Below are 27,815 nucleotides of genomic sequence, written 5' to 3'. Positions count from 1 at the left end.
GCTTTTCCCTCTCCTCCTAAAACGGGGCTTCTCTTCAGTGGTAATGACTGAAGGAAAATGGTAGACTTGCCGTCTGCTCACAAACACAAGTGAACGGCCTCATGTACAGTTCACCCCACTGTTAATAGCACTTGGATTATGGTTCACAAGAAGCATTTCTCACGCTGCCATTGCTGGCTTTTATATATTATTTGTCAGTCTCTACTGATATTTCCACTTTACTCTTTGATTTTTGCCCATCAATGACAAGCTTCTCCCACGTGTCCCCCACCCCCACCCCCGCAAGCCTAGCAGCTATCTTTGCTTTATCTGCATGCTAGAAAAGTGCTTTACCACTGGGCTCTGTCCCAGCCTAATTCTTCTTCCTAATGCTCCAGAAAACACCTGTTCTGATTTATTCACTCAAAGAAAATGCATTCATTGTCATACTACTGTTGAAAAAAGAAAAGAAATGAACAAATGTAGCGCCAAAGCTGAGACTCATTGGCTGACATCCCTTTCCTGTCAGGGACCTATGCACCCACTATGCCAAGTTTATGTTAAACATGTTCAGACGCAGTCAAGAATTTGAACAAAATCAAATAGTTTCTTCAACTTATACACTTTGGGAACCTGCACACATAACTGGAATTTAGCCCTTCAAGATAAGAGCTCAAATGTCAGTAACTTCACTTTAAGATGACATATCTTGTATATGCTACAGCATTCAAACAAAAATGTTCTCTTCATAAGTGGATGACAATCATGACATGGCTTTTGTGATAATGAATAGCTATCACATCACTTTAGTTTCATTTTGTTCTTGGATCACTGGAACACAGACATTGAAATTAATGTGCATGTTTTCCATATGTACAGCTTTGTAAATACATGCCATTTCCTACGTTACACTTATACTCCTATCAGCCAATAAACAAAAATGTTTTATATATTTTAAGAATAAAACAAAACATTCCATATACTTCTTCTCTAAGGCAAAGCCTTTAAAATAAACCATACAGAAAATGGCACTGTACACTAATAGCTATTATCTACAGTCATATAGGACCCAGCTCTAATAGCAAGGAAGGAACAAATTAACAATAGTGGCAACATACTTTGAAAACTGTGTTTGGATTACACAAGCTCAACCAAAATTAGCTCAAGTCTGTAAAAAAACCAAACCATGATTTAATTAACATTCTAATCTGTTTAGGCAATATATTACTATTTTTAGGAAATAAATTAGTATCAGTGCTGTACCGTATAGGAAACTTGGTTTAAGCGATTACACCCCAAGGCCTTGTTACTGTTATCCTAAATATAGCATGTATTCTGTAAACTATGTAGGGAGATACACAATTCGGAAAGCTTAGACAATATTTCTCTATTAGGGCTTTTCAGAGTGCTAGAGAATCAACCACAAATGACTTTCCTGAAAACTGTTTTCACACGGAAAAAGAAGAATATTTATATTATCTGAAAGTCCAAAGCCAGCAACACACTAAAATAAATTGACCTTGGTCTTAAACAGCACTTTCATATTTCATAATACCCAAATTTCCCACTCAAGGACCAACCATGCTTAGCCTTGTTCAGCTTCTGAGATCAAATGAGACTGGGTGTTGAATCAAGGTGGCAGAAAATACCTATATCTTAATGTTCCATTTCTTGGTAAGATTAGCATCACTTTTCAGATAAAAGAATACATCTACTCATAAAAATGTAATTCAATAAGACTGTCAAATGCCACATTCATTCCACAGTAGGTTTTTTTTTTCACTTACAGGTTATGATAACTGAATCCTTGCATGAAGACTCAACTATAGTTACATTAAGCCAGATTTTATTAAGATCTTTTTTTCTACAACCGTTTTTAGAGCCAACAAACCTGTTTTCTATATAGGAAGCACCTATACAGTTGGGAAGATTTCCCTTAACCATCAGAAAATGGACTGATAAAATTATATCCAATGCCGGAACACTGTTTCGTTCACACCGCACCCTGAGAATGTACTGAGAAATTAGACAAGAACAAAGCCACTGGGAGAGTTGCCACTATTGTTTTATGTTCAGTAAACATCAGTCTTAAATACATACAGTAAATATACACCATAGCAAGGGCACCTGAGACAGAGGTAAAAACCACAGACTGTGACATCTGTCCTAGGTCACAAAACCAAAAAAAAAAAAAAAAACAAAACAAAACAAAACAAAAAAAAAACAAAAAAAACCCCAAAAAACCTATAAACTTTTTTTTTTTTTTGAGACAGAATTTTTCTGTGCAACCCAGGCTGGCCATAAACTAACTAATGATCCTCCTGCCTCAGCCTCCTGAGGGCTGTAATTACAGGAATGTGCCACCAACCTGGGTTTCTAACTTGAAAATCAATACCTACCATCATGACAATGATACTTTTCCACAATGGGTGTGGAACACCCCAGGCATCATACACACCTTTAAGAAATAATTTCCTTAACTAACCCTATATTATATAATGTTTCTTTTAAACCATGCTATACACAATTATATCATGTAATTAAGCTTAACCACAGTTTAATAAGCAAACTCACTTTTGTACTGTTTGTGACACAGGAGGAATGGAGGGCACTGAACACTTTCAACGTAATGACTGTCATTTAAGATTATGAAAACATTTTCATTTCAAATGTATATATATATAATCTATTTAGCTGAACAAAGGAAAGAGAAGGGGAAAGATAACTTGGCAGATGAGAGAATTCCAACACAAGGTTCACTGTCTAGAGTTCTTCGTTCCATGTCAGTGCAAAGTGGTAATGTTCTGCAGTGCCCTATACAGAACGCCAGATCAGGCCGTTCTTACTGGGCTCAAGAAAATTCTCTATCAGAGCGTCAATGAGCTTCTTTAATTCTTCTTCCAGTAAGGCAGTGTCACTGGGGGAAAAAGACAAAGAACTTAAAAATTCTTATTTTCATAGCCTTAACATTTATTTATTTTCACTTTTAGGGAGGGCATATATCAAATGGAATAGTTAAATAATTGGCAAACAAAAACAAAATTCACCCAGTTAAAATAAAACAAGACTCTGTCAAAGAATTCATATGCAAAACAATAATCATGAACTAGGTATCTTCTGACCCATAATAAAGTATGAGTTAATTATGATAAATTAATTCTCCTAGACTAGGCAATTGAATAGCTCCAAATGCTAATGCCAAGTATTATTACAGAATGGCTTTCTGGGGTACTGAAGGATATTCAATACAGGTGACAGGGACAACACTACCCGTCTTTCAGGTAGCAGAAAGCAGTCCCAGCACACACTGGGGAGACAGAGACGTGTTATCTCTGTGAGTTTGAAGCCAGCCTGGTCTACACAAACAGTTCCAGGCCATCCTGGAACTGTCTCAAAGAGAGTCTGTCTCAAACAAAAGTAGAAAAAAATAATAAAACGTTTATTAAAAAATAACTATACACTTACTGGGCGGTGGAGGTGCACACCTTTAGTCCCACTCTGGAGGCAGAGGCAGGGGGATCTCTGTGAGTTCGAGGTCAGCCTGGTCTAGAAAATGAATTCCAGGTCAGCCAGGGCTGTTACACAGAGTAACCCTGTCTCGAAAACCCAAACCAAACCAAAACCAAAAACTATACACTTACAAGCAATTCCCTCTGAGTCGTCTTGGGAGCACTGCTCTTGGGAGCACTGCTCCAGCTCAAAATGTTTCTAGAGAAGCTTCCAGTGATTGCTTTCCCAGTCACTGACAAGCTAGGTAACATCCATCTTATTACTTTAATAATACTCATTTTAACCTAAAATCACCTTATCTGGGTAGCTATAAACTTTTCTCTGAACATAGAGGACTTTTTCTTCTCCAGTGGAAATGCAATTTTCATACAAGGGCATGGTCTGAAGACAATGAAAAAATAAAATCTCCTTCCCCCAAATCCACTGGTCAATGAATGACATAATCAAAAGGAATACTTTTATTACTTTAAAATAACGTTTGGTGTGTTTATTGACAACTCATATCTTCAGAAAATGAATTGGGCAGATTATGCAAAATCATGACAGATACAGAAAACAAGTATTTGGTAATATACAGAGGAACTATTGATCATTGCTTTATACTAAATCTTTGTCTTTCCAAGAACAAAAGGAAATCACTACAATTTTGAAATTCAATTCCCAATGATAAAATTCTTTTTTTCTTTCTTTCTTTCTTTCTTTCTTTCTTTCTTTTTTTGGAAAGAGACTGACAGTCTCTCAAGAGGTAAAAGATACCTTAGGGCTACCTTAGGACCCAGCAATCCTACTCCTTCATATATATCCAAGAAAAATGAAAGTGCATGCCACACAAACTCATTCAAAAATGCTCACTTGTGACAGCTTAAAAGATGTAAATAGTTTGAATGTCCATGGATGAGTGGATTTAAGAACATGGTATATATTCATACAAAGGAATATTTGGGAGTTAAGGATGATTTCAGCCACTAAGGACCACATACTGTATTTATTTATATAAAATGTCCTGTTATATGTTGAATCTGAAATGTGCCTCATAGACTCAGGTATTACAGTATTATAAATCTTTGTCTTCAGATATTGGTGCTATGTGGGGTAGAAAAAACCTGAAGGAAATCGGTCCCTGGGCTGTGCTTTTGAAGGTTTTACCTGATCCCTTCCTCCTCCACATCATGCTCATCCTTGCCTTACACCCAAAGAAATAGATCCAGCAACCAGGAGCTGAACCCTCAAAAAGCATGACCCAAATAAATGCTTCCTCTTTTTTTTTAAAAAAAAATATTATTATATATACAGTGTTCTGCCTATATTCTGCCTGCAAGCCAGAAGAAGGCACCAGGTCTCATTACAGATGGTTGTGAGCCACCATGTGGTTGCTGGGAACTGAAGTCAGGCCCTCTGGAAGAGCAGTCAGTGCTCTTAACTTCTGAGCCATCTCTCCAGTCCCCTCTTTTTTTTTTTTCAAGTGTTGAAAACAAGAAAAAGTGTGACCCATGTCTACTGTAAGTAAATCTATGGAAAAGGACAGTAAATTGGTGATTACTTGGGCAGTGAAGGGCCTCCTGGAGCACACAGAGGCTTCCTTTTGGAGTTATGAAAATGTTCTGAAGTTGATTGTAGTGATGGTTACACAGCTCTGGATGTACTACAAACTACTCAGTTTTACACTGATATGTGTGAATTTTATGGTATATAAGTTATATACCAATAAAGTCTTTACGTATATATCTAAAAAAATCAGTTCTTACCTCTGGCCAGGTGATGCACACATCTCCGCATAATACTTTATCTTTGGTTCTGTCCCACTTGTTCGAAGAGTGGCAACACAGCCATTTTGAAAAGTAAACGTGATCATTTGGCTGTTTTTACTCACGGGCAGTACCTATGCAAAATGCAACGGATCTATATTTTCAAGAACTATAAACTACATTGCACTTACATGAAGCATCTAAGGTAGTCTAATTCATAGAAACAAAGTATAGATTGCCAAGAGTTGGGAGATGGAGGTGGAAAGTTGTTTAATGAGTACAGAGTTCAGTTTCAATTTATCAAGGCTAAAACATTCTGGGAATCTGTTGTGCACTAATATAAACATACTTATCATTAGAGAACTGAATGTTCGAAAACTGGTAAGATTTAAAAAGAGAACATGAAATCCTGAGGGAGATGGGTTGGTGATTCCCAGAGGGAGTTGGAGGGAGGTAGTGAGGATGTGTAAGATCAAAATACATTAACCATGTATATAATCATCAAAGAATAAAAAATATTAAAACTGGGTAAGATACAAACATGTTAAATACATTATTAGAATACTAAAACAATATCTTTTAAATAGTACAACATCTGAATATTATAAATGAAGACTTAAGCTAACAGTTATCATAACAACAGAACAAATATAAAAATTTATCACACCTAAGTATCCAATGAGCACCTACCACACAGGTAGGAGTTTTGAGAGGCATAGAGAAGTAGACCTACCACATGCAATGATAACATAAGTAGATGTCAACAAAGACACTCTCACAAAACCCATGGGACCTGGAGTCGTAAGGAGGACTTGCCTTAGGTCTTCAGTCTTACACATTCTAGGTAAGTGCCCTATCACCATCGGCCCTTGCCTTAAACCTTAAATAATGGTGAGGTATGAACCTACCGCAGAAAGGAGAAAAGGTACTTACTGACTTCTTACTGGGCTGGCTGCTGTCATATCCAGTCGTTATGTCTCGTACATGTAAGATAGCAAAGGCCCCACAGAACTTTGGGTACTCCCCTGGACACTCAAAATTGCGAATCCTTTCAAATATAGTTTTGATGGTAGGTGGGTCATAACACAAGAAATATGAAGTTTTGGACATGTGATAACCGTATCTGTGCAAAGATTTAAAGCTGAAGTCAGATTCGAGGTAACTTTTGGGACATGTACATATTAAAGATAAACCAATGTGATATTTTATAGAAAATAATACTGATAATTTTAACTAGTCCTCAAAAACAAACCCAGAAAAGGACCAAATCAAACAAACAAACAAAAAGGCAAGCAAGGACTATCTGGCACGAGATTCACACGAGAACTTACTTTTCATAAACTTTGGCCAGCTGCTCTGTCAGGGTCACCTTCCTGGTTTCCAGGAAAGAGGCCATCTCGGCAACAACCACAGCTGCACTCACTCCATCTTTATCCAATACGGAGGTTCCACACAGAAAGCCTGAGGGTTACACGGTGTCTTTAGAAAAGGGGGAAGACTTCGGCTACAACTACCACAGTCTTATATTTCCCCGCTGACCAGCACTGACGAACGTAGTATCAGGCCAGGTGTGATAATGTATGACTACACCTCAGCACCCAAGGGGCTTAATTGGGAGTTCAAGGCCAGGCTAGGATGTAATAGCTAACATTTTGTCTCAAAACAAAAACAACAAACAAAAAACTTATCACTATCAACAAAATATAGTGACGGCAATAATAAAACATCTAACTCCATAGGAGTCTAGAAACAGTGTACTTAGGGACCTCTAAGTTCTTCTCTAATGGAAAATGCACCTATGTATTTGACTTAGCCTTCTTAGGGAAGCAAAGCCTTTAAGGTTTTAAACAATGCCATGTAAGCATACCACATGCTTAAATTTTCCATAACATCGCGGCCTACATAAAGCTTCTAACAAGTCCTTCTTTGTAATCAGATTTGAGAGTCTTTCATCTGATGAACCACTGTTCACTTGAAAGACATAGACTGCTAGGCAGGCATCTCTGCATTTCCACAACTCAAAGTTACAGCTGGGAGGTAAATGTCTCCTCTCTATAGAATCACCATATTTTTTAACTGTTTTCAACCCAAAGAAAAGATTATTAGTATTTACTACATACCAATAGACTCTTCAAATGCAAAAAGGACTTCTTTCCCATGTCCTAGGAGGTCTTTTATCCTACTTCCAATCCACTTAAAGCCTGGTAATGTTTCCTGAAATGTAGAGGAAGCCCCTCCAGTTAAGCAACTCTGATTAAGTGAACACACATTAAAGAGCTTATTTCTAAATGCACAGAACTCCTGAACAGTGAGTTCCTGTCCAGGTCCTTGGTCCACAGAGGTTTATAAAGTGGTGGATATATAGTCACAAACTACCACAGCCACCCACCACACACAGGCACAACTGATGACCCACCAGCAGAGAAACAGTGACTTACATCAAATACAGTACGTTTATGTGATGAGGAATATACATGTCACTGATAAGTCAGATTTTTCCCAGTCTAAAATGTTCTATGTTCTCACATGACATCCCCAGACACTCCGTACGTGGAGTAAGAAGCACTGTTGTAGTGTCTGGAAGAACATGTCCCCTCGGAAATTCACACAATAGATGACTTCGGCTCAGGTGTCTAGTTACCAAACATTTTAAGCAAGCGTAAACAGTTAGAAGTCTTTGTAGAAATGTTTAGAGAAGTGCCATGCAGACTTCAAACGACGCCCACTTCATTCCTACCTCAAAGTGGAATCCTTCTTTCAGTGCAATCGCCTTTAGAATTTTAGAAGAGACGGTGGTGGCCAGCATGTAAACATTCTTCACATCAGCGTCCGATTTGCTCTTCTTCCAGCAATCAAACATCCACCACCCAAACAAAGCTGCCAACTCATTCCCTGTGAAAACTTTCCAGTGACCACTGTAGAAAGAATGAAACTTCAAAGTCAATACCTCGGTAGTTTCTCAAGAAAACGCTCCAGCTCAGACCTTTAAATCAGTATCCCCACCCTGTCTCCCCTTTTCTTGGAAACCCTAAAAGTTATTATATGACAAAACATTTATTCCTTCTTTTTGGTGTGTTGTATACACGTGTGTACCTACTTGTGTGTACACATGAATTGCATATGTAGGGAGGCCAGAGGTGAACACTGAGTACTTCCTCTATTACTCGTCACCTTATTTTTAAATATAGTTTTAATTTAATTCATGTGCATGTGTGCACACTTGTGTGCCTGTATGTGTGTATGTAAGTAATGCCTGTGGAGGCCAGAAGAGGGTGGTGGATCCCCTGTAACTGGAATACAGGCAGCTGTGAGCCACCTGATCTGAGTGTTGGAAACCACACCCAGGACTTCAGAAAGAGAAGCAAGTGCTCTTAATCAATAAGTCATCTCTTCAGCTGCCACCTTACTTTTGGCGACAGGGTCTCTCACCGAACCTGGAGCTCATCAATTCAGCTAGGAAGGCTAGCCCATGAACTCCACGAGCCTCCTGTCTCTGTCCCCACCAGTGTTGTGAGTTCATATGCGCAGCTCACCTGCTGTGTCCTGAAAACACAGCTGGCTCTCAGAATCTTTACACACCTCCTTCTGCGATAACCCTTGATCCTTGGGAGGAGGAGGTGATGTGGACATCCCATTTAGGGCCGCAGCTCAAACTACTTACTTCTCCTGAAGTTCTGCTACTGCCAGCCGGTCTGCATCAGGATCTGTGGCTAGCACTATCCGGGCATTTTCTTTCTCTGCCAGTCTTAGGGAGAGTTCCTAAACAGGAAATCCAAAAAGGCTAGATTGTACTAAAGAACCCAAATCCAATGTGCTTATAATGTAGGCACTGTCAGTGATATGAATTTCAGAAAGCATGCAGTCTGGACAGACAGAACTAGGGCCACTTTCTGCAGAGATTTCAAACACATCTTTATGGTGCTTGCTGCAGGGCACAGGGGAAGCATGTAAGTCATCCCTGACATCTAGTACAATGGGTGAGAATCTAAGAAAAATTTAAATATTAAAAACTATACCAGCACAGATTCTCCTTCTTCAGGGTTTGGGCATTTAACAGTAGAGAACTCTGGATCTGGATCTTTCTGTTCTGGGACCGGAATTGGAGGCTTAAAACCAAATACTTGAAAAGCCAACTGCACATAGTCATGACCAACTCCGTGAAAGGAGGTATGCACAAACTTCAAGGTGGTCTTCGAATTTAAGTCCCTGTAAAGAAAAACCACATATCCTTACTCGTCATTTACTAACCACTTCCTATAGTAAATAAGATTTATAAAATAAATAACAATTACTTCATAACAAGTTTCAAAATACAGATAAAGAGAACACCCAACACCCATCTATGCCTGGCACTTTGTTTCAACATCTATCGATTCTGTCAGTCTGGCTTTACTTCTTCTCAACATATTATTTTGTACAAAATACTTTAGGATTTAAAAACACAAACATAATCCCATTGTCACATCCAAAACACTGAACAATAATCTTTTCATGTTGCCTAATATCTGTCTTCACATTTTCTCCAAGTGTCTAAAAAATAACATCTGGTTGCTATGCCTTCCAGGTCATGACTTTGTAAATGTCCTTTCTGTATGTTTCCAATGCTTGTTTTTTCCCAGAGAATGCATCTTGGTATTATGCCTCCTTTTCGTTTTGTTTTCCTTTTCCTCTTTCCCACCTCTTTCAGTTTGAGAGAAAATCTCTTAAATGTCTCCAGCTGGCTTCAAACCTGCCATGTAGCCGAGGGTGACCACTATCTTCTGATCCTCCTGCCTCTGTGTCCCAAGCACTGGTATTACATGTGTATGCCGCTGTGTCCAGTTTATGTGTTACTGGGATTCAACTCAGGGAAGGCTCTGCTCACACAAGGCAAGCTCTCTCCTGAGCTACATCTAAGTCCTTGTTTATATTAGTACGTTTCTCTGATCTGTTTCTACAATGTATGGGTCATTTAATCTAGGGGCAACATGAGATTCAATTCCAATTCTCTTGGCAAGAACAGAAGGTGTGTATTTTGTACCCAGTCACAATAGGAAGTCCATCATGCCAACTTCACGGCTAATATTTATTAGTGCCCTGTCATCCTCATCCACCCGTCTGCAAGTTCCTATCAATTTATTGCCTATTATAAGCTTCGAGCATGGCTGCTAAGGTTCATTATCGAGATCACAAAATTGTGATGTTTTAATTCTACTCTTCTTTCTGCATTTAATAGTTGAATTTGGGACAGTCAGATCAGTGGTAGAGTGCTGTCTAGCATGGATAAAGCCCAGAGTTCAATCTCTACCACAAAAAAAAAAAAGTGGATTTTTCATTTTGAAGACTTTCTAGTCTTTGGCCAGTGGCAGGCCCTCATGTTGGTTCTTTTATGCTTTCTATATGACCTAAGTATTTCCTAGTATGTTAGAGGGAAGAGAGGGAAAGAGGTGAGAGAGGGGGGAGAGAGGGAGAGGGGAGAGAGAGACTAACTTAATGATTCTGATACCAAGCTCATTTAGGACATTTCCGTACCAGGGCTGGATATATGCTATTCTAAGGTTATCCTACAGTCCCATTGGATACCTGTGAAAACAGATCTTTTTCAGGTCTTCCATGTATCTCTTGCAGATGTCCTGGAGAGGATCTTTTTTCAGAGGGCTGGTGTCCACTAAATTATCATTCCAGGAACCATTCCATGGTTCCACACACTCTTCTATACATTTCAGAATTTCTTTATCATGAGGAGATGTAATTTGAGCACCAGTTTCCCAATACACCTATGTGATACATAAATACAGCCATAATTAGTTAAAATGCTTGTAGGCTCTTTCTCAGCTATAGTAGAGCTCTCTGACTTTGTGAAGAATATCAAATTAAGTAAAAAATTATCAGTATTAGGCTAATTTACTAACACTAAAGTACACTGATGGTAATGACTTGTTACAATAAAACAATCATGTATTATAGCTTATCTTAGAATCAACTGCAGTAACAAGCTAATATGAGGGATTAATATAATCACCTTATAATACATGCATATGCTAGTATAAAATTGTATTTTTAGATTTACAACTATTTCTAAAGATAATATAAAAAAAGATGAAATGGGGCTGAAGAGATGGCTCAGCAGTTAAGAGCACTGGCTGCTCTAGCAGAGAACCCAGGTTGGTTCTGACAAGGTGGCTCAGAACCATCTGAAACTCCAGTCTCAGTTTTCAGGGCTCTGACACCCTCTTGCAGCATTGCATTGAGAGTAGTGCATGCATGTGGTGTACAGACATACATATAGGCAAAACATTCACACACCTGAAATATAAATAGATCTTTAAAAACTAAAAAACAATGAAATATCCACAAAAACTTACACTATTAAACTCAGTATTGTATTATATGAAACAGAATAAATAAATCACCTCCATAGTAGATTAGAGTTATGTAATATCAAAATATGTATCAGAAAAAATAAAATAGTATGTTAAATCCATTTCAAGTAGTTTTCAATTTCTCTAGTAGTTTAATCAGTAAGGCACTAAGAATAATCACACACACCCCAAAACAAAAGCAATCAAAAAGGTAATTCTAAGATTTCACAGGGTTTTAAAGCTCGAAGGGACATTGCTCAAAAAATATTTATGCTGATTCTATCACAGATATGTCATGGAACCCTGCTGTTCCATTCTAAATGAAAGACATTTGACTGCATATACTATGTATTAAACTCTGTCACAATGTGACAAATTATTCAACTTAAAAATTCTTATATCAACAACAGAAACAACAGGAAATATATAAAGTCATAGAAATCAACTCAAAAGAATCAAAATCGGGTCAATACAAAAATCAAGAAGAAAATTAAAACATTTTAGAACTGAATAAAAATGAAAACACAACATACCCAACCTATGGGACACAATGAAGGCAGTTCTAAGAGGCAAGTTCATAGCACTAAGTGCCTACACAAAAAACAGAAACAACTTAGTACTCCAGAGCAAGAAGAAATAACACCCACAGAGTAGATGGGAATAATCAAATTCGAGGCTGAAATCAATAAATAAGAACAACAACAAAAACAGTATAAAGCATCAATGAAATGAAGAATTGGTTCTTTGAAGAAAAAAGACCAACGAGATTGAGAAACTCTTAGCCAAATTAACCAAAAGATGGGGAGAGGAAATCCAAACAGAGATGAAAAGGATAACATTTCAACAGACACTGAGGAAATTCAGAGAATAAGGGTATACTTTAAAAGTCTGTATTCCACAAACTAGAATAACTAAAAGAAATGGATGAATTTCTTGACATATATGAACCACCACAGTTAAATCAAGATCAAATAAACAATTTAAACAAATCCATAACCTCTAGTAAAACAGAAGCAGTAATTGAGATATTTGTGTACACCTACCACCTGTGTGCCTGTCACCCACAGTGGCCACAAGAGGGCGCTGGAGTCCCTGGGACCAGAGTTACAGATGGTTGTGAGTCACCAAGTGGTTCCTGAGAAACAAATCAGGATCCTCTGGAAGAGCAGCAGTGCTCCTAAGTGCTATCCCCTCCCAACACTTTGCTCTCACTCTCTTTGCATATCCCTTTGGACCAGAAGTTTTACTTTTAAAATTTTATCTTATGATAAAAATTTAACTTCTCCCACAGGAAAATAAAAAGAAGGAAACTGAATATAAAGTTAGTCTTTGACCTCTACACCTCCCCCCGCCACAGAGAGAGAGAGAGAGAGAGAGAGAGAGAGAGAGAAATTAAAAAATGTATCCTATGAAACAGCAATGTCTAAAAGAACAAAATGTGCTCCACAAATGGAAACCACATAGGTAATTTCATTTTTTCTAGCAACCACATCAAACAGATTCAGAGTAGCTGGGTGGTGGTGACATATGTCTTTAATCACAGCAGCACTCAGGAAGCAGAGGCAGGTGAATCTCTGTGAATTCAAAGCCAGCCTGGTTTATACAGCGAGTTCCAGGATAGTCAAGGCACCACAAAAAAACCTGTTTTGGAAATACCCCCCCCCCCCCATAAAAAAAGGTTCAGAAGGTGAATTATATGTTCCTTTTACAATTAAAATTTTAAAATAAATAGATGAAAATAAAACAAAGATTAAAATATTAAATGAATTTTAATATACATTCTATAACCCATTGTATTAAAATATACTATTCTGCATTTCTAACTTCTTAGTCCAGCCTAGTCATACTTTAAGTGTTTGGCAGCCATCGGTGGCTACATTATACAGAGAAGCTGCTGATACTGAGAATAAAAACAGCTGACATTTACTGAGAACATGTCAGAGTCAGACACTGTGGTAGGAATTATGACTTTTGATCTTCACTTTCACTCTATATCTCATTGGTTCTACAATTATCTTCAGTTTGCAGTTGATAAAACTAAAGCACAGAGGAGTAGATTAGCCTGCCCCAGATCACAAAGCTTCTAAGAGGCAGAGGTCAGTGTCGAAGCAAACTGAAAGGAAGCCGTCAAGAACAGGTTTTCACTGCTGTTTAGGTGTGTGGTAACACTAATTGACAGAGAAGAGAAGATCAAGGAGGACTAACTTGGAGTCTATGAGGCAGCTGTGGGTAATTAAGAACCCTGTTAAAGAGACACTGGTTCTGAAATGGCTCCCAGACATCCCAACAGATTACAGTAGGAGTCTGCATACAGAAATCTGAAGCTTTGCTCTTACTAACCCTTGCAACTCTCTAAGTCTTTTAGGCTTAATGGCATTAATTTCTTCCAGCTTTTCTCCTATCTCTGGTACCTTTTTTCCTTTCCTTTCATTTCCCTTAAAGTTAATATTCCCTAGAATCCATTTTTGACTTTTCCTTCTACCTTATCTTTTGGCTGTATATCCAAGTCAAGAACTTCCAAATAACCCTATATGTTCTAGTAGATATGGTACCCCTAAGACCTGTAACTTCAGCCCATATTTCTTCCTTGAGTTACAGATCTCCACAGCTCACAGCAAGCACATCTGCTTACCTGGTTAACTCACAGTACCTGGAACTTACATGTCCTAAACTGAATTAATTATGCTTCTTCCCTGACTCTAAGAATGGGCCAGACCCCAAATCTTAAATCCATATTAAATCTTTCCCCTACTTAAAATGGAACTTAGTGTGTCTGGAGTCCTCTCAAACAGGAAGAAAATGCAAGAACATGGGTCTATCTCCAAGAAGCCTGAAACTTGGCTCGGTACTGGGCTATGTATCTTCTGTGTGCACCTCTCAAGTTGCTGATCCCCTCTGCCACTGTATTGTCATTTTGTCAGAGGGGCTCATGCAGCAAATGGACCCAGTGGCCACTGAGAAGCCTGGGCAGATCAGAGGGAGGGGACAGTGAGGTCAAGGTACTATTTCCCTGACTCTTACCATTCATTCTTCATATTCTTGATACACAACATGACTTGATTTCTGAAATTATAGAGGGGATATATTGGGAAAGGATGGAGAAATCAAAGAAAACAGAAGTAAAACCCCAATGAAGAGACCATTGTAACATGCACACTCTGGGAACCAATAAACACACAGGAGGTTACATTCTGGGAGAGCCAGAGTTCTCAATCTGTTTCCAATGCCTGGTTTTATTCCCCAGTGTTGAGAACATACCAAGCACATATTATTCAAATAAAATAAAACTTATAAAATAGGCAAAGATTAGGCGTCCAAGGCTTACCTTGTATCCATTGTCCTCTTTGCGGTTGTGAGATGCAGTAATCATCACACCTGCAACTGCTTTGAGCTCCTGCACTGCATATGGCTGGAAAAATAAAAAATATACCAGAGCAGCATTTTTTCCACTTTACTTGCTAGATATTCATATATTTTACATGAACATTACTTGGTTAAATAATGCAGGAGGATACTTAGGTATCAATAATTTAAGGTCTTATCAGCTCCAGGTTTGATGGGTAGGGTCCATTTCTAATACATGCAGCTCAACAACCACCCAGTTATCACCTTGAATGGTCTTCCCTACCAATCTCATTTTGCTTATTGGTATAACAATTTCCTATTCTTTTGTTATACAATAATATTTAGTAAATACTATATGACAGATACTTTACTGGGATGGAGATATGAACGGAAAATATAATCATAAATAGTTGGAGATGGAAATAAATTTATTAACTATCTATCCATCACATTTTACTGAGTTTTATCTGACATCACATGGTGATTAGGTAGAAGATTCAAAAGTCTAACACAAGACTTTTGACTTTTAATTTGAAGATCCTCACATACACTCTGTGCCTCCATGTCATGTGACAACTCACCCTTCTCTCTCCCAGGCTGTGTGTTTCTCTTTCTCTCTATGGTAACTACTGTTTCTCTTCCTCAGATGCTTCCCTACAGCTTCCACCGTCATACTGACTGCTCTCCACGACCACAGGAGGTAGGGGTGAGAGGGGAGGGGAAGGGTGTGCATAGACGTTTCAGGTCTGATCACGCTAGTTCCTTGACACAATTCCAGAAACCGTTTAAGCTCAGACTTAGTCAAGGAAGACAACCTCTGATTTGGAGCCATGGTGACTAAAGGGTATGACTCTGAGATCTCTAAAAACACCATCCTCATCAACTACCTGAGATCTCTAAAAACACCATCCTCGTCAACTACCTGAGATCTCTAAAAACACCGTCCTCATCAACTACCTGAGATCTCTAAAAACACCATCCTCATCAACTACCTGAGATCTCTAAAAACACCGTCCTCATCAACTACCTGAGATCTCTAAAAACACCGTCCTCATCAACTACCTGAGATCTCTAAAAACACCGTCCTCATCAACTACCTGAGATCTCTAAAAACACCGTCCTCGTCAACTACCTGAGATCTCTAAAAACACCGTCCTCATCAACTACCTGAGATCTCTAAAAACACCGTCCTCGTCAACTACCTGAGATCTCTAAAAACACCATCCTTGTCAACTACCTGAGATCTCTAAAAACACCATCCTTGTCAACTACCGCACATCTACCTGCGGTAAGACAGGAAACCAATGTACTGGGACTGATGTGAGTGGGAACTGGCAACTCGAAGGTACAGTCTTAGATTTATGAATATCTCTGCTACTGGAGCTGATAGATGCATGTGAGACAAACACTCTACCATTGAGCTACAGCTCTAGCTCCTTTCTAGTTTTTTATTCTCTGGTGCTATCTTTATTGATATACTTTAGAGTAAAAAGCAATTCCTTCAATTCTTTAAGTTGCTCAATAAATTTCCAAAATCTCAATAGAAGAATCTATAGATATTCATTTCTTAATGATTTGATAAAGCTTGCACATAAACTGTCTAGACTTGTTATTTTAAATTTGAGAATACTTTTAAAAATACCAATTCAACTTATTGGATAATTATAGTTATTCAGGTTTACTATTTCTTGTAAGTTGATGTATCAACTGTTATTCCAAGAAATTGGCTAATTCATCTAAATTTGCACATTTACTTAAATTACACAGTTAAAAATACTGATTATCTTCGTTTCTATTGTATTTATTACACACTCATTTTGTTTGTGTTATAGTGGCATTTCTTTTGTATTTTTTTTTTTTTTTGGTTTTTCGAGACAGGGTTTCTCTGTGGCTTTGGAGCCTGTCCTGGAACTAGCTCTGTATACCATCTTTTGTATTTTAATAACTAAAGCTTGCCTGATGATCAAAAAAGTAAAACAGTCACAATGGCCAGCCTTACAGACCAGGCAGCAATGACACTCACCTTTAATCCCAGTAGCCACACTAGCTTGTCATAGAACCCAGGCAGTAGTGGTACACACCCTTAATCCCAGAACTAGAGAGGATTGTAAAATGGGAGGGACAGCTCTCAGCCTCAGCCTCATTCTGAGATTTCTGGAGGCAGAATGGCCATTTTGGACTGAGGTATGAGTCAGTGGCTGGCTATTTTACTTTTCTGATCTTCGGGAAAGCTTTATTTATTAAAATATAAGTGAAATGCCACTACACTGTGTCTTGTATCTTTAACACTCATTCCACAGTTTTCTTAATAAATTTTTAATTATATTTATTTATTTATTTGATGGTGGGGCATTCGTGCCATGGCCTATGCGTGGGGACGGAGGAGAACTTGCGGGACTTGGCTTTCTACTTCTACCATGTGGGCCCCAGGGACTGACCTCATGTTGTCAAGCTTGGCATCTGGAGCCATCTCTCCAGGCCAGTTTCATCTTGTTACTATTTTAAGTTTAAGTACTTATTTCTTTCTCCTACTTTTATGATTTCGTTATTTTTACTCTACTTTAGCACAAATATATTATGACAGCGTAAGCTCAGTATCTTAACCTTTTTTTTGCTAATGTATTCATTAAACTTACAAAGTTCCCTCCCTAAAAATAGGGCTTAGTCCTCCCTCCTAAGTTTATTGTTTGTTGTTTTCATTTCTGCTCGGGTTCTTTGTTTTGCGCTGTCAATATGCTCACAATCCACTACCTCATTTCTGTCAATAGCACCAATCTCCTAATATTCAAACTTGAGACCGTGAACATCAGTTATAACTGTAACATAGTAACTAGGATATCATCTATATGTAATGTGGCTGGTGCATCTTTGGTCCAAATCACTATGTATATAATAATCCATCAGACCAGTGACCAGTCACATCAGTCTTTCAAAGTCTGTTGGTGACATCTGTTTTTCAGCTCTCACACAGAAATGCACACAGAAATGCACACAGAACCCACCTCAACCTATCAGTAGTGTGTTCAAATCTCTCTGTAGTGTGTTCAAATCTATCAGTAGTGTGTTCAAATCTATCAGTAGTGTGTTCAAATCTATCAGTAGTGTGTTCAAATCTCTCTATAGTGTGTTCAAATCTATCAGTAGTGTGTTCAAACCTATCAGTAGTGTGTTCAAACCTATCAGTAGTGTGTTCAAACCTATCAGTAGTGTGTTCAAACCTATCAGTAGTGTGTTCAAACCTATCAGTAGTGTGTTCAAATCTATCAGTAGTGTGTTCAAATCTATCAGTAGTGTGTTCAAACCTATCAGTAGTGTGTTCAAACCTATCAGTAGTGTGTTCAAACCTATCAGTAGTGTGTTCAAATCTATAAGTAGTGTGTTCAAATCTCTCTGTCATTTTTGTCCTGATGAATCAGTTTCTGGTTAAAAGCATCTCACCATGAGCAGCTTGTATAGATCAAGCTCAAAGGAAAAACTATCTTCCTCCTTCTGGCTGGACTTTCATTGGATTGGACATTCAATACTTAGAACCATAGGTATGGCAAAGATTTGACTCCTAACTGTCTTAAGAAACCCCCAGAAGGGCAGCCAGCTGAGTAATCACTATCACCACATACTTACTACGAAAGGTGTAGGAACGTATCTCGAGAAAAGGTAAACAGGAACATCTTTAGCAAGCAACACTGCAGCAGTGAGTTTAGCAAGCCTAAAACAAACAAATTTCACTTAGTCCTTCCCATAATTTTAATGAACCAACCTTTCCCATAACAAATGTCTCATAATGGACTTATTCTGAATTTTGAACCAAGATCTTTGGTAGTAGCCAAAGCTGGGTGGAACCGTTTCCTAGGCTTGCCTCAAACTCACACTCCTGCCTCAGTCTCCCTTATGTTCTTACCACCACTGATTATTTAAGCTTAATGCTCCAACTGGAAACTATTAAGTAAGGTTTGCCTGTTTGCTTAAGAGGCTAGGGTTGTTGCTTAGTGGTAGCACACTGGCTTAGTGTGTACAAGGCCCTAGCTTCATCCCCAGACATACATACACAAAAATAAAAAACCTGACAAGACTGGAGGACAGTGAAGCAAAAAACACCGAATGTACAATTATCCTCCTTAAAGAAGTACCAAGACTATCAATTTATAAAAAGATACTAAGGCAGGATTATAAGAGAACAGAAACTTCATAATTACTCCTACTTGATACCTATACAAAAATGTATAAACTGACATTCTGTGAAATTGAATTTGCAATATTTTAAGGTTATTTTTACACTTCTATAAAATCTAAAGCTTATCTCTGAAGTTTTTTTTTTTTTACTTCTATTTCAGCTAAAATTGTTCTCAGGGTTCAGAAACACACAACAAGCATTAGCGTGAGATCACATTTCTGCATGAAGGTCTCTTATTTCAGAACTCTCGCCACTAGAAAAAAATTAAGTATTTTACCCTTATTCCAATGCGAGCTTTGCAATAATTAACACTGTACCTCTGGCTGCTGCAGCTGCTGGTTACTTGACCCCGAGTGTCGTACCCAACAACAAAGCCTCGCTGCTTGAAGTCTGAAAAACAACTCTCCAGGTATTTGTACATCCCCTGCAGCAAACAAACAAGATTAACTCCTCTTACAAAGTTTCACTGTAAGTGTCCCCAACCCTGCCCACTCCACAGCCCCTTTCCACGCTGAGGATGAACTGAGGGTTCAAACAGGCAAGTGCATTACCACTGAGCTGCATCCCAGCCTCGATGTCTACATTTTACAACTTAAAAGTGTCCTGTTTTTGTTTAGTGTGCTGCTAATAGATCAGAACTGACTTTGGTACTTACAGCCATGCTTACTGATGTGGGAGCTATACTGCTCAATCCACAAATGTGAGGTGACAATCATTTCTCAGATTTTCAAACACATTTAATACTACAGAAATGCCAACTTAGTAACCACAACTCCAATACGATACATAACACATGAGGGAGAGGGGAAAGGCAGGAAAAGGGGGTCAGTGTGGGAAGCGGGGTGTGCCAGAGAGAACATTCCGAGTCAGGGAGATTGTTTTATTTCAAGGCTCCAGAGGACAGAATTTTTACCATCTCACTTTGTAGTCCTGGCTGGCCTGGAACTTGCTATGTAGCCCAGGCTGGCCTCAAACCCAGACAGTTCCATCAGCTCCAGTCTCCCCCTCCCCTGGGTGCTGAAACTAAATAAAGGTGTGTACCACACCCAGTCAAAAGAACTCTTCAGAAGGGCTGTGACCTTGTAGAAGATCAGTGGTTCTCAACCTTCCTAATGCTGCAACCCCCAGCATAACCTTCAGCCATAAAATTATTTTCATTGCTACTTCATGACTGTAATTTTGCTACTGTTATGAACTGTACTATAAATATCTGATATGCAGGATATCTGATATGTGACCCCTGTGAAAGGGTTGTTTGACCCCCCAAAGGGGTCAATGAACCACAGGTTTGAAAACTGCTGTTGTAGATACAAAATGTTTTCCAATTTAACTCCTTGCCCTTTATGTTTAAAAGAGGACCTTCCTGAACAAAATAGTTTACTTTTTAAAAAGAAGGGTACTACATTATTTATAAAGTAAAATAACAAAGTGAGAAAAGTACATATATAATAGTTTGTAATACTTGCCTGTGTTGACTGTATTACTGTAAGGTCATTAATATAGCAAAACCCTGCCCCCATGGCAGATCGAAGTCCTGCTGTCCCAAAAGTCATCCGGCAACAAAGACGGTCACGCAGTTCCTTGTTCATCCCATTCCGCAAGAGATTTTCAATCTGCTCTTTCGTTTTGGGATTCTGTTTTAAAAAAAAAGAAAAGCAGACCTAATCAGGAATATAATATGCTAATACTAAGCCTGTTTGAGGGCTCAAAATGTAGACTCGTATTAACTATACTAATATATATTTATATATTTTTAAATGGTATATATTATTTATTAAAAATTCTTCCAATAACTGAGTTCTCAGAAGAGTCAGGCCCTACTAATGGTGATTTACATATGCCTACTTTTCTATAATCTTAATTTTTCTTCTCTTTTTTGATTTTTCTTTGAGACAGGGTCTCTCCATGTAGCCCTAGCTGTCCTGAAACTCACTCTGTAGACCAGGCTGGCCTTGAACTCACAGAGATCCACTCGCCTCTGCCTTCCGAGTGCTGGGATTAAAGGTGTGTGCCACTACTTTCTGGTTTATAATCTTAAGTTTAAGAGCTATGAATAAAATGTCAAGGAACATCTCTGTCAGGATACCTCTGCTTCCTGACTGTCGACGCAATACAGACACTTCCTTCTCCTGCCTCCATGCCTTCTCTGCCATGATGAACGCTCCCCTCAAACTGTAAGCTAAAATAAAAGTCTTCCTTAAGTTGCTACTTGTCAGGTATTTGGTCACAGCAATGAGGAAAGTAATTAATATAGTGCCTATTTATAATTCCTATACAGTTTGAATGTACTAAAGAATATTCTAGTAGTAGACCTAACATCTTGGGAACAACCTTAACCATGCACTGCATCATTCAGAAGATAAGAAAATAGATATTAAATAACATAGTATCAGAATTAACAACCCCAAATCCTGCTATCACTTCTCATTCAAGGGAGCCCATGCACAAAATTCTTCCATAATTCAGTACGTCTAAAGTTACAAAACTTTAAATGTTAATCTTAAATATTAGAGATTTGTGCTTGAACGACAAATACCAGGTTAATAAACCAATAAAGAATTTTTAATTTACATCTGAACAGAAGTTGAAATAGGAAACTGCCATATGAAAACCTGAAGGGTGAACACAGCTGACATTTACTTCTGAGGGTCAGCCAGCATAGAGATCCATTTCCAGAGTCCTGGAGCAGAGCAGGGACCCAGTCAGATGACTTCTTATTAGCTTCAAATTATAATCATGTTTAAGGAGCATTTCCCTATGTAAAGAATCCATTTATAATTCTAAACTAAATTTACCCATCTTTAAAAAAATTCACCCAAATTAGCATTATTAAGTTGGCTTAGATAAAAAGTTAGATGGCTATATTCATCATATGAAACAAAATTTATTTGAAAAAGTTACTAGAAGAAATAAATCCAGGAAATGAAAATGTTAACTAAACCAAGACTAGAAATTAAGTTCTGAAATACATCTTTTGTTAATCACTTAGGCATAATATTGGGTAGGGAAAGATTGAAACCGTCAGCCTTCTGGGCTTAAGTAGCTCACTGGCAGGGTGCTTGCTTAGTGCACAGGTCCCAGGTTTGTTTCCCTACCAGTGTAAAAAACAAGAATGGGGCTAGAGAGATGGTTCAGCGGTTAAGAGTACTGGTTGCACTTGCAGAAGATCCAGGTTCAATTCCCAGCATCCACATGGCAGCTCACAACCATCTGCAACTCCAGTTCCAGGCATCTGGTATTCTCTTCTGGCCGTCTTGGACACCAGGCATGCTTGTGGCACAGAGACATTTAAGTAGGTAAAACACCCATACACATAAAAGAGTAAAATAATTAAAACTAACCAAATAATAATACTTATTTATCAAGCACATACTATGCGCCACACATAGAAAAGACTATTGGTAGTTTGAGGACTTTACAAAGTTTAACATGCAGTGCAGTAGAAAGGTAAGTAAAAGGGCAGTTTCCACAGAGACTATGCACAGGTCCTGGGTGATGTAGCCATATTTGACCTGTTATTAAGCTAGGGGGAACTGAGGAAAGAGAACTGAAGGAAGTAATATCTGATCTGATAAGTAAACTGAATTGTTGGAGGAGGAGGAAGAGAAGGAGGGGGGGACAAGCCGCGAGTAGAAACATAACAATTTCAGTATTGGATTTCCTGAGTTTGAAGTGACAGCCACACTCAGCACATCACCCCCACTGTCTACCTACTAGCCTGGCTCTTCACAGTAACTCAGGAAATGCAATTAAATCAAGATACCATTTCCATCTGGAGATGAAAATGGTTTCTTGATTGAATTTTAAGAGTTTTTAAGAGCAGCGCAAGGGAGGAAGAGAGAATTTACGATGGCTGGATAATAACTGGTTCCAACTGAGAGGCCCAAACCGACCATTATTTATTGTCCTTCAGCTTCTATGGGCAGAAGTGTGAGGCTTCTGTTGAAAGACTCAAAGATGTGGCTGATGGAATCACCTCCAGGCTTGCCTGCCAAGTGTTTGGCAGCGATGCTATGCTGGCTGGGACTCCGTAGGCTGTCACATGGGACATCTGCAGCAGGCACTCCTTGTAGCCTGGGTGCTAGGGCGAGTGTCCTAAAAGCCAGCCAAGTAGCAGTTGTCCTACCTTTCCTGTCTAGACCTGGAAATGAAGCAGCTTTGCCTCCACTGTTGCTGTTATTTCTTGAGGCTGTGACAGACTCATGACAAAGACTCACCTAGGTTCTAGGAGAGGAAACACAGACCTTAACTTTTAACTAAGGAGTGTCAAAGTCATGCAGAAAGTCAAAGAATGTGAGATAATGTAAATTACTCCAGCTACTATTGAAAGATACAATTTACACAAAGGGATTATAAAACCCCAAACTTAAAAATCTGAAATACTGCTTATTCCAAGAATTTGGGGTAAAGAATACTTATCTTTAATATTAAATCTTAGCTCAAATATTAAATAGTCTTGATCCATATTTAGTTAGGGTTTCTGTTGCTGTGAAGAGACACCATGACCATGGCAACTCTTATAAAGGAAAACATTTCATTGGGTGGCTTACAGTTTCAGAGGTTTAGTTCATTATTATTGTGGTGGGACATGACATGAGGCAGACATGTTGATAGAGAAGGAGCTGAGAGTGGAGAAGGAGCTACAACTTGATCCACAGGCAAGTTAACTACATATTCTATATGCAGTTATATTTATATTCTAATATAAATTGGTTAAATAAAAATGTAACACAGGGCTAGACAGGCAGGCTTAGTTAGTAAGATGAGTATCTCAGTTTGATCCAGGCATCACTGTAAAAAGCTGGTCTTGGTAGTATGCAATTTCAATCCCAGTGATGGGGAGGAGGAGACAGGAAAGGAATCACTGGGGCTCGATGGTCTAGCCTAGCCTAACAGGTGAGCTTCAGGCCAATGGGAGACCCTGTTTCACAGGTAGTGGATAACATTACTGAGGACGACACCCAAGGTCATCCTCTGACCACCAAATGCACATGTACCTAGTATCTGAACAAGCACACACATGTACATACACACACAAATAAAGTATAACAGTACAATTCAAATATCACATCCAAAATCTTATTAAATTTTAATGATATATGAAACATTCAGGACATCTCAAGAGAGGAAAATTCATAAGCCATATATGTAATGATTCCAGGTTTGTAAAACATACACATATGCAAAAATACAACGAAAATATGACTGTTTTTTATTAAAGGTCTTACTCTTCTCTTTCCTTGTTCCAGGTAATGCAATTAGGTGTAATTAGGGAGAAGACTTAGACAGCTTACATGAATACCTAAGTTCATCTGTGGTCTGGTATTATTCATCACTTTAGGAAATTTCACAGTTATAATCTCTTCCAATACTGCTGCTGGCCCACTTTTTCCTCTCCTTAGGTGGTTTCAATCCAATGGATCTGAGAACTTTCCATTATATTATTCCCAGGCATCACCTATACTTTCTCTCATCATTCATTCTATCACTCTATGCTTCATCCAGAATACTTCCCACTGCCTATCTTGTAGACTTCTAATTCTCTAACTCTGAGTACTACTCGATCTGTGCACAGAAATTCTTAGTTTTGATTACTGTATTATTTCAGAGTCAGAACTTAAATTTTAAAAAAATACAAGCTTTTGCATTATTTTCACTTCTCTGCCTAATTTTTAATTTTCTCCTTTTGACCTCTCAGAATTGGCAATCTGTTATTTTAGTCTGCATATCATAATTTACAATAAGTACCTCTACATGTCAGTTCACAGTACATTTGTTTCTGTGGATAACTGTTTATGTTGACCTGTTTCTTTACGGGCCTGGTTAACTGACTCTACACTGGATATTATATTTGCAACGTTATTAATAGGAACAAATTGAGGACTGTAAGGAAGGCATTTCCTACTGAAGCCAAGTACTGCAGCTGCAACCCAAGCACACGAGAGATACAGACATTCTGAATGATCAGCAATTCAAGGTCATTTCTGGCCTAGTGTCTCTTTCTCTAGTTATGTGTCGAGGTGTAGTAAGTTCTCATCTACGGTTCTGGTACCATTCATGCCTGCTTCCATACTTCTCACCATTAAGGTCGCTGACTCTAATCCTGTAAGCTCAAATTAAACACTTTATAAGTTACATTGATTAAAGTGTTTACCACAGCAATGGATGAGCAACCAAGACCACATGACTTGATCAAATCTCTGTTTTCCAGCACCACTTGTCTATTTAACTGGTGAACTGAGACAGATTGTATAGTTTAGTCTGGTGGGATTACTAAAATTCCAGTTTACAGTGTCTTTCCCAATATCCATCAGTTCTCCAATACTCTGGCTATAAACTGAATATTCATGACTTAATTTAATTCTGCCACTATTTACCCAGCATGAGATTAGATCTTAAAAACTAAAGGGTTTAGTCCACAGCACTGCCCCACTTTGGAATGCCCAGTATAAATTCTGTGCTACTACTCATACTTCTAAATGAAGGATTATAGAACCATAAAAGGGAGTTCTCATTTACCAGCTTGTCACATTCAAAACTTTTCTAGAATGCCTCACAAAACTCAAGAGAATGGTTTAGCTTACCAGCTTATTATAAGACAATGCAGGAACAGCCAAATGAAGAGATAAATAAGGCGAGATGTGGGGGAAGGAGGATGGAGCAGCTGTTCTCTAGCTAGCAGTCAGCCCAGGACTTCAGACCCAGGTTTAAGAGTTGTTACACAGCCCGATTTCTAGCCCTGACCACCCTTCACCAGCAGCCAGCAGTTAGCGAGAGGCAGAAAGTCCAACTGGTCATTCTGGTTACCAGCCTATTCCAAGGCTGTCCAGGGGCTCCACCTAACCATAAACTCAGATGTGATCAAAGGGGTTGTTATGAATAACAAAGTATACTTCAATAACTCAGAAAATTCCAAAGGTTTTAGGAACACTGTGCTAAGAACTGGGGACAAAACCAGACACATTTCTCATAATGTAATACCACATGACAGCAAATCTGAAGCCAATATACACCTGTATGTTTTTGTATATGTACACATATATGTATATATCTTAGACTACAAAGAATAGAAAAGAACTCCTGGTTCTTTAATGGATGGCTATAATTAAAAAGCAGAAAATAAAAAGGAAAAAAGCCCTACTTAAGATATAAAGCAAGAAAAATGACACAAAAATGATAGTATATTTTTTAAGATGAAATTATTTGTCATACATACATACATATCCTGAAAATCTGGAATTAGTGTTGGGCTTCTGGATCAATATATAAAAGTTAATCACATTACTGTATTTCAGCAAAAGGAATTTTAAATGTCATTAAAAAAATCATGACCATTAACTTCCTATCAAGCCACGTAAATCCCAGCCATATCTGAGTAGCTCGGCCTAGACTCAAACTTGCTTCATGGTTGAGGATGACCTTCATCTTCTGATCCACATACTTCCCTCTCCCAAGTGCTGGGATTAGAGATATGCACCACTATGACTAGGTTCAGCCCTAAGTGTTCTAAAAACTTCAAAGCTGCTTGGGGAGACTCCCAACCTGCCACAGACGCCTCAAATAGACTTTATTCCAATGGCAGGACCCACCGATATTGTCATGGCAACCACTATAACTGAGGATTTTCTTTAGGAGATTTCCTTTCATCCATGATGGCTTCAGATAAGCTTCTACAGTTACTCTACATAACTTTACCCATAGTTGCCCCACCTCCTCCCAGATGCCCTAAATTCAGTCTGGAACGAGCACCTCCCAGGCATCCCATGGCAGGTAATGCATGCACATGTGTATAGTTGTATAAGCAGTGATCCTCTCACTCTCCTCTGAGCAGCCCAAATATCTCTCTTGTCCACTCACCTGCTGATACTACAGTTCTGGCTCCAATAAAGCCTCCTTTGACTACTGCTGCTTACTTCTGATCTGTATCACAGGCTGAGCTTCTAATAGGGAGAGCAGACAACTCTTGGGCTCTCAGTCCCAAACATACCCAGCAGCAGCAGCAGCTAAGAGATGGCCTGAGTTGAGACTAACTGCAGAAGAGCTAAGAAGGCAAGAAACGGTTAAGAGCTGAGACTGCAGAAGGTCAAGGACTGTGAAGAGTCCCAGAGAAGAACTGCAAGACCCAAACACTAGCCCTGACCGCCAAGGAGATAAACATTAGGGCACTGAGAATACCAAAGCACTAAGCTCAAGGTGAAAGCACCAACTGTTGGGTTCTGAGCTACTTAGGAGCCTAGGCCAGTGGTTCTCAACCTTTCCAATGCTGCAACCCTTTAATACAGTTCCTCATGTTGTGGTGGCCTTTAGCCATAAAATTATTTTTGTTGCTACTTCATAACTATAATTTTGTTAGTGGTATAATGTAAATATCTGATATGTGATGCCCATAAACTCATAGGAAGTAACACTGTGAGGAGGTGTAGCCTTGTTGGAATAGGTGAGGTCTTGTGGGAGGAAGTGTGTCACTGTGGAGGTGGGCTATGAGGTCTCAAGTATGCTTAAGCCACGCCAGTGGGGAGTCCACTTCCTGTTGTCTTCATATCCAGATGTAGCTTGTACCATGTCTGCCTGCATGCTGCCATGTTCCCTGCCATGGTGATAATGGACTAAACCTCTGAAACTGTAAGCCACCACCTCAATTAAATGTTTCCTTCATAAGGAAACATTGCCATGGTTATGGTGTCTCTTTACAGCAATAGGAACCCTAACTAAGACAATCTCCAA

At 38.8% G+C, this 27,815-nt stretch overlaps 1 protein-coding gene across 2 annotated transcripts in view; it reads right to left on the bottom strand.

Annotated features, from left to right (window-relative positions):
• Positions 1-1,808: 1,808 nt before the first annotated feature.
• Positions 1,809-27,815, bottom strand: part of LOC121458867 (glucose 1,6-bisphosphate synthase) — a 33,845-nt gene continuing 7,838 nt past the window's right edge. For both annotated transcript variants that reach the window (XM_041668193.1, XM_041668192.1), the window contains 13 exons: positions 20,558-20,725; positions 19,409-19,515; positions 18,542-18,626; positions 14,901-14,984; positions 10,797-10,990; positions 9,251-9,440; positions 8,896-8,993; positions 7,972-8,149; positions 7,355-7,448; positions 6,566-6,695; positions 6,168-6,357; positions 5,235-5,368; positions 1,809-2,896 (listed from right to left, as the gene is read on the bottom strand). In XM_041668193.1, the coding sequence (XP_041524127.1) occupies positions 2,794-2,896; positions 5,235-5,368; positions 6,168-6,357; positions 6,566-6,695; positions 7,355-7,448; positions 7,972-8,149; positions 8,896-8,993; positions 9,251-9,440; positions 10,797-10,990; positions 14,901-14,984; positions 18,542-18,626; positions 19,409-19,515; positions 20,558-20,725 (1,755 nt within the window). In that variant the 3' untranslated portion in view covers positions 1,809-2,793. The remainder of the gene's footprint in view (positions 2,897-5,234; positions 5,369-6,167; positions 6,358-6,565; positions 6,696-7,354; positions 7,449-7,971; positions 8,150-8,895; positions 8,994-9,250; positions 9,441-10,796; positions 10,991-14,900; positions 14,985-18,541; positions 18,627-19,408; positions 19,516-20,557; positions 20,726-27,815) is intronic.

This window comes from Microtus oregoni, unplaced genomic scaffold, assembly GCF_018167655.1.
Source record: "Microtus oregoni isolate MIOR12 unplaced genomic scaffold, Mior012 000018F_ref0000195, whole genome shotgun sequence".
Taxonomy (NCBI): domain Eukaryota; kingdom Metazoa; phylum Chordata; class Mammalia; order Rodentia; family Cricetidae; genus Microtus; species Microtus oregoni.
This window is presented reverse-complemented; position numbering and strand designations above follow the sequence as displayed.